The 12,106-nt window shown below is 35.6% G+C and overlaps 1 protein-coding gene across 7 annotated transcripts; it reads right to left on the bottom strand.

Moving 5' to 3' along the window:
- Positions 1 to 1,439: 1,439 nt before the first annotated feature.
- Positions 1,440 to 11,914, bottom strand: LOC147558854 (S-adenosyl-L-methionine-dependent methyltransferases superfamily protein). Of its 7 annotated transcripts, none has more exons than XM_086660573.1 (12): positions 11,537 to 11,914; positions 8,173 to 8,319; positions 7,473 to 7,570; positions 5,853 to 5,957; positions 5,619 to 5,679; positions 5,327 to 5,402; positions 4,076 to 4,601; positions 3,829 to 3,945; positions 3,480 to 3,638; positions 2,943 to 3,049; positions 2,554 to 2,628; positions 1,440 to 1,909 (listed from the first exon to the last, which is right to left on the bottom strand). In XM_086660573.1, the coding sequence occupies exons 2-12, from the start codon at positions 8,265 to 8,267 to the stop codon at positions 1,850 to 1,852; spliced, it is 1,479 nt and encodes a 492-aa protein (XP_086516699.1). In that variant the 5' UTR covers positions 8,268 to 8,319; positions 11,537 to 11,914; the 3' UTR covers positions 1,440 to 1,849. The 7 variants fall into 7 exon arrangements, with proteins under 7 accessions (XP_086516699.1, XP_086516698.1, XP_086516696.1 ...); XM_086660572.1 differs by having other exon boundaries at positions 8,173 to 8,307; positions 11,775 to 11,833; XM_086660570.1 differs by lacking the exon at positions 11,537 to 11,914 and adding an exon at positions 11,257 to 11,370 and having other exon boundaries at positions 8,173 to 8,307.
- Between the last annotated feature and the right edge of the window lie 192 nt (positions 11,915 to 12,106).

Here is a 12,106-nt window from a genome sequence, read left to right as displayed (position 1 = left end):
CTGCACTTCCTACACGTCTCAAAAACAAGAAGAGTCACTTTAAGTTAGACTAAGGTGCTGTTTGTTTTTTTATTTTTTCAGATCTGAAATCTGAATTGGGTGTCAATTCAGATGTCAGATGTTTGTTTTTTTATTTAAAGAAATCTGAAAATCTGATCTGAATTGGGACCTGGTCTGAATTGGCTGAAATGAAGACCAAATATTTCAGACTTCAAAACAAGTCTGAAATAAAGATCCATCTGCTGAAAAATGTAAAAAGACTGTTATAACCTTTTAATTTAGAAAAAAGTTTCCCATCAAAAATTTTTTCCTGCCCAACACAAGAGATCGCTGCCGCCACCACCAATTACCAAAACGCTGCCACCATCACCACCATAAAACCACCACCACCACCACACAAAACCACCACCATAAAACCACCACCACATAACCAGAAAACCACCACCACCACCACCACTATAACCAGAAAACCACCACCACCACCCCCAGAAAACTATAACCAAAAAACCACCACCATAAAACCACCACCATATAACCAGAAAACCACCACCACCACCACTATAACCAGAAAACCACCACCACCATCGCCACCTCAAACCATAAAACACCACCAACCAACATGGACCAAACCGTGGCTTCAAAAGACAACACCACCACCAAAGACCATAACCACAAATTACAATCACTAACCACCATTAAAATCACTTCACCGGATCTGGGAAAGAGAGACAACCCTCGCCGGATCTGGTGAGGGTTTCCCTTCACCGATCTGTTGAAAGAGGGGGACTAAGAGAGAGAGGGGAACTCGAAGAGAGAGAGAGGTACTGAGATTAGAGAGAAAGAGAGAGAGATGTACTGAGAGTAGAGAGAGATAGATGTACTGCGAGAGAGACCTTTCCACCGGACCTCCATCGCCGGATTTTCTTCTGTTTTAGAGAGGTAGAGAGAGAGACGGTAGGGAGATGAAAAGTTTTGGTTTTGGTTTTCTTTTTTACTTTAACGTGGGAGATCTAGAAATTAGGGTTTAGTTAGTTAGTTATTGGCTTTAACAAGGGATGAGTGAGAAATTAGAGTTTTGTTTGTATAAAATATTATATAAGGGTATAATTGTCAAAATTCTAATTCAGACTTAACATTTCAGATGTAAAAAACAAACATCTAACTTGCAAAGTATTTTAGCTAATTCAGATTCAGCCCAATTCAGTTCAGCCAATTCAGATTCAGCCAATTCAGATTCAGACATTAAAAAAAAACAAACACAACCTAAAAAAGAAGAAAAAAATATCAGCCACATGCAACAAAAAAAAGTAAACAGCATATAGCAACGAAAACGGATTAATTTTCGACAAGATGGGCCAAAAAATTTCATCTTCTACAATACTTATTACCTGAAAAATATCATATTCCTTGGTGATTTTTCATCCATAAAAGTAGCCCAGTTTAGGACGGAACTGTAATTTTTCCATAAAAATAGCACAATTTGAAATAAATGAATCAAAAGATGGACGACCACAAAACTTCAACTATCAACCGTAAATCTATCAAAACAAAATGCTTTAAATCACACATTATCCGTGTGTTTGTCAACCTGTTTAGTCACTATTGCGTACTCTTGCTAAAAAACTAATTAATCAAGAGATATGATTAAAAGCAACACAAATCATATCTTCTCTCTTTTCCCGATTTCAATACATCCAGTTGCAACCTTTCCTCTGCACCTCAATTTCATTTCATAACTGCACCTTAACGGGGAGATGAGCGAGCTTTGCGTTTGCAACCAAAGAAAGCTATGAAATATCACTTTCGAGATGGAGTTTAAGTTAATATATGTCAGCACACACCTATGTCGTTAGACAGTCTCGTTAAAACAGGTTTCTTCTGGCAGTCTAAAACTCAAACAGAACATTGCCTGCAACGTCAAACAAGAACTCAGAAAATTGGAACATTACGTAGATATAAGGACAGTAAACGATAATTACTTGAAGAAAACTAGTATAGTAGCATTCTTTTATTGTCTATGGTGGCGGGTATCTAAAACATCTACAGCATAACTGCAATTATTATATCGGTTTTGTTATTGCCCCAGCTCGTCATTTTGACATAACCCCTATCCTTTCGATCAACCATTTGCCGAATGGCGGGTAGAGGTTGGTTCAGAACCCTTGAAGTGATTATCGCACTCAAGAATCAGACAACCTCACAGTCACAGTCCGCCTATATAGCTGTGGAAGTGTACATTGTAGAGATCAAATTGACCATCTACCTCTGTGGTTCTTTCTCTGTTCAAAGAATCATCGTGGTTCTTACTCCAAAATTTGGCTTTCGATTGAAAGCTTTACTAGCGGGATATAAACTGGTGACTACAGCTGCCTTACGCGGCCTATAGGCTTGTATATCTTTCTTTTTAGTTCTGGTTTACCGAAGTGTGGTAAATCTAATCACAAGCAATTACTCTTCATAGGGAAATTTATCATTAACCAAGGTATGAATTCCTTCACCACAAATTACATAAATGAAAGTATGCAAGTCAAAATTTGGGTAATTAGTTTTTACCTTGTTTGGAGCAACATCTCTAACCCTATGAAATATGAAGTTCTCTATCTTGGCGTTCAAATAAGACTCTGCCTCCTATAAGAAAGTTGAAAACAGAAGAAAAAAAGTAATTAGTTTATAACTATAATCAAGAATGAGAGCACTAGCTAGGTATCAATAGTATAGAGGAAGCTCCAGTTCAGACAACTAATGGAAGCCGGAAAATTTAGTTAATAACTATATTTATTCATGTTTGCGATCACCAAATAGTTGAGATAACGTATATGATTGTCATTTGCCATACTAATTACTGACTATGAACTTTGTTCTGAAGCTAGCTTAAATCAGGAGCCTTGAAAGCTTTTCAAATATAATACATTTGAGGATGGGTCTAACAAAAGAAAACTTACAGATATTATGGATTCTTGCGTTTCAGTCGATCTAATGAAGCAATAACAGTGAATCCAAGGCAACAGTCCTTTCCATTGTGTCTTCCTGATAAGACCCTTAAATGCATCTGCACATCAGATACAGATTTAATGAAATATATCATCAAAGAAATATTTGGTGAAATATCTTATTAAAAGAATTACTAATATATCAGCCACCAGGATAATACTATAGATATCTAGAAAACCAAGCTTTCAACATTGATCGTTTTCAGCACTACCCATATTATATCCCAACTCCTGGTTTCCTAAACAGCGTTAACAGGAACTATCTACATAGAAAGTTTACTTTTTTAAATATAAGATTTAGGAACCAATGATATTCAGGTGCTTTTATATGGTATCCTAATATGGGAGCTGTAACATCGAAACCTGTTCCCACGGTATTACAATCTAAGACTAGGATAGTGATTATTTAACATCAAAACCGAGATGTATATATGGACTGCAACACTAACAAACTATAACTACAATGAACCTTAACAAATATCAACTTACCAAGAAATTGCAGGGCTGAAGCAGGAAGATTCATAATTACATGATCAACATGTTCCCAGGTCTTAGTATTACACAACTTTGAGCTTTTCACTCTTTTGTTTTTGCCGCCCTTGCTCCTACCTGGAACAGCAATACTAGAATTATCCCCACTTATATAATCTGCACGAGTAAACACGAGAACAGAGACATTATATCAGCATTTCCTAGATAATTTACTTCAAGTGCGGAGTGACCCCATTTACTCCCGTTTAATCAAATATGATATAACATCAGAACAAATTTCATGTCAGCATGCAAATTATAAAAAGTTGAACCACCATAAGCACAAGCCAACTTGGGTGTGTAATACCTTCGGTACAACTCTCTGAGGGTCTTTTAGAAGCAACAACAACCTCACAATTTGTACATGAACCTTCCTTTCCATTTTCACTACTGGAGCTGTTAACGAAGTCATCTGGCGTGCCCACTGCAGAGCATATGAACTTAGATAAAGTTTTTTTTTTTGAAACTTAAATGAATCGTGTCAAAAAGATAAGTTACGGTACAAAGTTTAGATATAGTTATCAAAGAAATCTATCTGCAGAATCACATTTTACCTGTAGGTGTTCCGTTCCCAGGATCTGCTTCCCCTTTAAAAGATGATTTGTTTCCATCACAAGATTTAAGACATGGAGCTCCAGTTTCCAATTTAGTATCAGAAACAGGCACTGTCAATAAGTCAGAAATAAATGCTCTTGCATCCATATTGTACGCACGAAGGCAATCATCAACCTTGTTGATTTCAGCATTAATCTTTAAGTAACGTATGCTATCTGGGTTTAAGTCGTTGGCGAACACTTCGCATCCTTTTTGGGCAGCTGGAATCGCAAAAGGGCCAATACCAGCAAACATGTCGCAGATGGTCTCTCCTGCCTGGAACTGAGAAACAAGTCTAATATGCTCATGTTCTAATCTTGAGTTCCAATAGACCAAGCCATAATCGAGCTTGAATGTTGCTCCATACTGCTTGACTTCTGTAACCATATCTTTTTTCCCTGCTAAAACTTCAAATTTCGGCACACGAAACTCGTTCGTGATGGTCCCAACTTTATTAACTATAGTTTTGATTCTTGGCTGGTTTTTCTGTAAAAATAAAAAACGATCTTTAAACAATGGAATTAGGCACTTCCAGGAAAGGATTTTTCGGAAGCAATCAAACAACAAAATATGCTACACACATGTGGGACTGTGGGGTTATAGCATCATTATTGTGAAAGATAATTAGGATCAAGAGAAGACTTATTATCTTTGCTAAGGTCTGCAATAAAATTGTTGTTCCTACAATCATGAATACCATAACAATCTACAGGTTGCAAGAGACCTTTCCTAGATGAAGTTGGTTAGGTGTCCAGCCATCAAGATCAGAATGTAAGCCAATAGTCCAAACAACAACTGCAACCATTGGGTGGTAGCAATGTCAGCCTGGCCAAAGGCCACACAAATTTTTAGCTTACTTTGGACTTTGACCTATCAGAAGAAATATTTATGACTCAAAATTATGGACTCCCATGAATAGAGAGACCAGCACTAACAAATCATCCAATTCAACTGTTACTACCTGGCTGGTTTTGCACCGAGCCAGACAGCTCAGCGGGATTCTTTGCCACCTCTTAGCAGCTGTTAGAGCTGGTATCCTGTTGGAGCTAGCAACTAAATTACAGTACGAATTAACTAAAAGAAGTTCAAACATGATGAAATATAATCACATATATCTTTGGTGTTATAAGATTAAACAACGAATAATAATAATAATAATATAAGTGTTAGCATAGGCATGGAACTAAAAAGATGGCAGAGCTTATACATACATCATAGATAACCTTCGCAATGACATCCTTGTATGGAAGCAAATTACCAGGTATGTTTAGATGAGCAACATGACCTGCATGAACAGTAAAACTTGTTAGTTTAGTTCATGAACTAAGGAGACCCTTCAGTTGTATAAACTGAAACACAAAATCCACAATTGTAAGAAAACTTCACCAATAAGCCATATAATATGCAAATCCGTTCATATAGAAGACCTTTGGAATTCTAGAAGATTCAAAGAAGATTAAATATGCAAAAACTAATGAGTATAACATATGAAAGTACTTAACTATTGTCTCAAAAGATGAAGGTACCTCAACTCCAGGAGGCAATATCTGCTTTAGAACATGATCTAGATTAAGACGAAAAATTTGTTGTTTCAGAAACATGTATAGAAAGGATAACAACATCTGGAAAGCAATCAAAACATATGCAACCACATGCATAATCACAGAAAAGTGGAACCGAATCAATTGGAGAAAAAAAAAGTACGAAAACAATATATCAAAATATAGTACCACCGACCTGCACCCCAATAGGAGTACCCTAGTGTCAACGAATAGGGTACCACTTCAATTTTACACACATTATTCAGTGCATCAAGAGTCTGTTGCGGGATACCAGATAAGTCTGTTTAATATCAAGAAAAAAATTCCACAAGTAAGAAGTCAACTAAGAGCAACAATACCCAAAAATGCTATAGAAAATGACCATGAATCTCAATATATCTGCTTTGAATCAATCGTCACGATTCACAAATACATGTTATTGTTATGTCGGCAGACTTTCTTTTATTATGCTTTGCCTCTACTAGCGAAATGCCCCCTCTTCTGTCTGTCTTTTAGATCAAACTATCTGTGTATCATATAAAACAACCACCCTCCGATCGCAAAATACATGTAAATCTTGAATCAAGCTCAAAGATTAGGTTGCGCAGAGTAACCCAGCCCAACACCCCTAAACTAAACTAGACAACTCACAGACACATAAATGTCCCCAGATCATCATTGCTTTGAGAGAAAAGAAGAGAATATTGATCAATAATTCAAAATAACACTGGGATACCCTAATGAGGTTAGATCCTTTTATAATAACCAATCATGATAATTGTTAAGCACCACTTCACGAAAGTATGCTTTTCAAGAAGCCAAGGGGTTCTTTAAGACGTCTTAATACGAGCCCAAAGAGTGTTCATCGTCTACCACGAGGCCCACTTTTAGGTGGCCCGAAGCGAAGTCCAAAATTGAGGCCCCCTTGTATTATCTGTAAATTCAAAATTCACCTTAGGTCCTCACGAACTTACGTCGACCACGAGGCCATCCTACAAAACCTAAGTAGAAACTAAATATTTTTCCCTTCATTCAAAAACACATACATAATATACTTTTTTACCAATTAAATCCTGGTTGGATTCAGCGTAATGGATAGCTAACAAAGATGGTCATTTAGATTTATCTAGGATAAAATAAAATTTATCGAACTTAAAATTTTGTTAACTATATTGCGTATAAAAAGTAAAGCTACATATATTCTAAAACCTATGTATGTTGTATCAGTTTCAAAAATAATAACGAATATTTAATATTGTAATAGATAATAACTTAACTAAAAAGCCAAGCTGGGTAAAAAATAATGAACTAAAGAGAAGTGAGAAGTCTCTCGACAAAAAAAAGAGAAGTGAGAAGTGGAGATGGAATGAAGAGATGCACAAAGACTACCTGTTATATAATAGACATGTGTTAAAACTCAAGAGGCTAGAGTTAATTTGTTGAAAAAGTTGTATACTTTGGTGGGGTCCATTTGTTGAAAATGAACGAGAAGAAGTTACACGGCCAACACATCTTGAGTGTGAGGGCTCTCATGCTGGTTACGGATGGACAAGTTTTAAAACGTTTTGTTTGCAGAATCTTTCATAGGCGCCCTCACAAATGTGGCCCCAAAAATTTGGAAGCCCAAAGCGAGGCATTGCTCGCTTTGGGCCAGGGCCAGCTCTGTTAATGAAAGTAACCAACACATGTTGCTGACTTCTGTAACTAGCATCAAGCTTCCTCTTTGAAATTTATAGAAAAGACATAAATGCCTCATGATCATCCAGTACTTGTACCGATATAAAGCTCCTCAATACAAATTTTCAAGACTACTTACCGGAATTTTGAATCTGTTCAGATAATATCACAAAACGGTTCTTGTCAGACAATGGATCTTCTGTGACGGGCTTGACACGTGACTTGTCTAGTAAGTATCTGCAAAAGGAAAAAGAAATCAGAAAAGTAATAATTTTTTATCAGGACAGATCAATATTATGGTGTATTTTTAAACAAGAAATAAGACAATCTTCAGAGGAGATGGGATAGATTAGAGAACATTAAGGTGATCATACTCACTTGGCATATTCTTGGGTTGAAACAAGAATTTGATACGATCAATCTTTTTCAGGGATTTTACAAGTACTCTTTTTTAGTGAACGGCTATTTTTTCCACAATGAGGTGATTGTGGGGTCTTCTGAACTATTTCTGACCCGCCCGTATACGGTATACTTGTACAGTTTGTACTTAATAATATAAATTACTATTATTGTTGAATAAATAGCCAAAATGCCCAAAATAAAACCCCCAAACTTCTAATCACTTTGCCAGACAAAATTGAACTCAATGTAGAAAAAAATAGTTCATTGAAGTAAACTCAACACAACAAAAACAGAACAAACTAAAGACGAACTCTAGAAAAAAAATATAAGGCCATAATTTTCATGCCAAAGCTGTCTACCCATAAATAAATCGACAGACTTTCGCATAACACAAAGAAAATATTTGAGAGATCAAATAGATTAGATTGAAGTATTACCCGTTAAGCAAGCGGGTAACAGTTTTGCAGTGCTCGCGAGAAATTCGAAGTGCCCAAAGTTGGAGTTCCAAATTGAACTTACTTTCATCCAACATTTTATGTATTCACAAGGCAAGGTGATTAAATTTCCGGAACCTGAATTTCGCACTATATAAGCTCATTGTTGAGTTCATAAGAAATCACATAAGAAACTATGGAGAAAAACGAAAACTGGAGCAAGAAACAAATCGTAGATTTCTACATTCATGCTTCAACAACACAAAATTAAAATTCACAAGCAGGGACCAGAAAAAGGATCAATCAAAACAAGTTATTTACTAAGAAACTTTAGATTATGCCATAAAAATAAAATATTCAAAAGTAGGTTAAAACAGTCAAAAGATCTGGTTGAATCCAGAGCTAATATTCAAGTACAGAAGCAGAGATCTCAACTTAGACGAGGCTAAACTTTAACTTCACGGTAGCCAAAAGTTTTAACGAAGTCACTATAAGTAGGTTTCTACCTATGATGCATGTATTGTAATACATGTAAAAGTGTTATTTAAAGATAATTTCTAGTGCTAACAACACATTCTTAACGATGCATCTCAAATTCATGTAAACTATCTGACTAAAAAATTTAAACATGAATCGTACATCAACCAATACCACTCGGCAAACAGATAAACTAAAATGAATCAATAAACAATGTCAATTGACAATAAGACGACAACTAATGAACTAAATTTAAAACTATCTAAGATTCATAACTCATAAGAAATTTAGAATAATAACTCATAAATCATAACCATATCAGTCGACAAATAAACATCAACTCATTAACTAAATGTGATTGTATCTAAGATTTATAACACATAAGAAAGTAAGAATCGTAATTCATAAATCATAACCATCAATCGACAAACGAACATGTAGTCATCAACACAACTTGAATTTATCTAAGATTTATAACTTATAAGATAGTAAGAATCATAATTCATAAATCATAACCATCAATGGTCAAAGGAAAATAAACAAATTAACAAAATTTGAACTTATGTAAGATTCATAACTTCTAAGGAAGTAAGAATCATAGTCATAATCATCAACCTGGTGAACAGTGAAATCTTTAATTTGCAATTTTAAACATTCAAGTGGTCTGCAAGAGGACATCCATCAAACAGTTGGGCTACAACCTAAACAATTTCCACAATTCTCAAAGACTCTTCAATTTCTTGATTATAGTCTTAAAAGGGAAAGGGGCAATTACTGAAACCCCCACCTTTTCATAATGCAGATTACTGAAACCCCCACCTTTTTGAAAATTCTGTTAGATTTAACTTTATACTTTTAAATATTACTTTGTTACCCCTCTTACTAAAACCCCCACCTTTTCATAATAAACTTACTAAAACCCCCACCTTTTCTAATACACTTACTGAAACCCCCACCTTTTCTAAACAAACTTGGCCTCTTACTGAAACCCCCACCTTTTCAATATGCACATTACTGAAACCCCCACCTTTCATTTATAATTACAAAAACCCCCACCTTACATTTAATCAACATATGACAAAATTACAAACCAAGCCTAGCACAAAATTCATACACATACTCGCATATATGAGGTTCAGGAAAATAATAAAAACAATAATTAGTTTTTATTGAGGTTGCATGTAATTTGCTTAATTAAGACCTAGTAGAATATGTTTGCTCATTTAGAGAATCTTGAAGTATTAACTATCAAACACAAATAAATATATAGTAGTTATGTACAACATTCTGACCTAGTAGAATATGTTTGCAGCTTAATTGTTGCTTAATCGTCAAAGTTCATATAAGTATAGTCTTATTTGTTTTAGTTATTTCATCTGTCATTTCTCTCTAAGTTAATATATTGGCTCTCTTTCATATAGATACATATATAGTTGAGTGTGTATATACTTTGTATATTGAGGAGTGATATTTAGTGCCTCAAGGTGGTAACCTATCAAATCATCATCTTATTATTAATGGACTAGCAAACACATGAGAAGGTACTTCACAAATAAGGAATAAGTATTTTTTATATATTAGTTTCATAATTGTATAAAGCTTTAAGAACAAAAAGTTTTAAATTGGATTGTATAATTGTTATAATAGAATGATAGGAATAGCTTTTTGATTCATAATTTCTCAATATTTTGGATTTAACCATTTCGTACAAACTTATCCATGCAGTCTCTAAATAAGAACCTATTCCTTGAGTCCTCTGCTGGATTGTCCAAACATATTTTCTTGACTTATTTTTTGTTAAAAGAGTCCACTTGATAGCATCAAAGAAAGGGAGGCACCATCTTGATCAGAGTTCAACCAAGAACGACATAAGCCATCAAATAGTAACAACACCATCTCAACCAGAGTTCGACATAAAATGATTAGTAGCATTCAAAACAATAGTGAGATCATCTCAATCAGGGTTCAATACTTGCACGAGAAAAAAAAAAGATTCAGTAACAACTAGGGTTCTATTTCTAGTTGCATAATCGATGTAGTGGACACAAGTTTCTTCCCACAGCTTAAGCTCATATAAAAACTTCGCCTGAAAAATAACATTAGATCCCACAGACGACAAATGACAAAACGAGTACACGTTTATTTCGACATATTATATGAAATCTATGACAGTTACAGATAAACAAGCTCAAACTTCAGAAACAAGACAATGCTAAAATTCAACACTCCCCCCCTCCCCCCAATCACAAATTTGAAATTCCATTAGCAGCAACACTCATTTATCTATTGTGACAAAATGATATAATTATGACCACCAAAATTCATTCAAACATTTTAACAAACACCTCTCATGGAAGATTCTATTGTGATGAATCTGTTAATGTAATAAGATTGATGAGTTCATAATAAAATTTAGGTATATCTTTTATGATTAAGTAATTATCATAACAAGAAATTGTAGCTAGGTTAAGGAAAAGGGGCACGAGATGAATTGGAACTACAAAGCATTTCGGTTTCAGTAATGGAATCATGCAAAACCCTAGAGAGATAAAGAGAGAGACTTCAACAACTGGAATCATGCAAAACCCTAGAGAGATAAAGAGAGAATACCTTCGGTTTCAGTAATGGAGGTGCTCGGTACCGGGAGAGAGAGAGAGAGAACCTTCAATGGATTACAAGAGAGAGATAGAGAGAGAGAACCTTCGGCAGGGAGCAGCTCGGTATGGTGAATCTCCCGTGCTTTGGTGGGAGAAGATAGATAAGTTTATTTGCCCCCACGTGTTTTCTCGAAGGCGCCCAATTTTTTGCAATCATAAAGGGTGGGCTTGTTTAACAAATGGGCTTTTCGGTCATTCCACCTCACTAACGGCCCTACTCCGTTAAATATGACGGAAAAATTCAAAAAGGTGGGGGTTTTTGTAATTATAAATGAAAGGTGGGGGTGTCAGTAATGTGCATATTGAAAAAGTGGGGGTTTCAGTAATTCCCCCAAAGGGAAAGCAAAATTATATCTAAGACCTGAGGAATAAGGATCAATGATCTCTATGAGTCAAACCGTTCAGATTTCAGAATCTTTTACAAATTACATATCAAAGTGGTTAGAATTAAATCATGTATCGAGTACTCACCAGAAACCTGAGTATCCCTAATGTTGGGGTGTTCCAAAATTGAAAGCTCAATCAAATCCTTGGGAGAGAGAGTGAAGATTTAAGATAAAACCCTAGTTGCTCGGCAGTTCGGCTCCTTGCGGTTGTCGACTTTTCTATTTGAGGAAGATTTGAGAGAGAAACTGGAGACTAAAGATAAACCCTAGTGTTAGTTGCTCAATTCACTTGCTTTGCTCCCCTCCTCCTTGCGGTTGTCGATTTGAAAAATAAAAAAACTCCCACTCTCTCCTGGGGTGGGAATTCAGCCGAGAAGCCCGAACCCGGTCCAAAACGCGCGAATACGACGGAAAACG

This window comes from Eschscholzia californica, unplaced genomic scaffold, assembly GCF_041429995.1.
Source record: "Eschscholzia californica isolate CP2 unplaced genomic scaffold, dmEscCali1.0.p SCAF_2, whole genome shotgun sequence".
Taxonomy (NCBI): Eukaryota; Viridiplantae; Streptophyta; class Magnoliopsida; order Ranunculales; family Papaveraceae; genus Eschscholzia; species Eschscholzia californica.
This window is presented reverse-complemented; position numbering and strand designations above follow the sequence as displayed.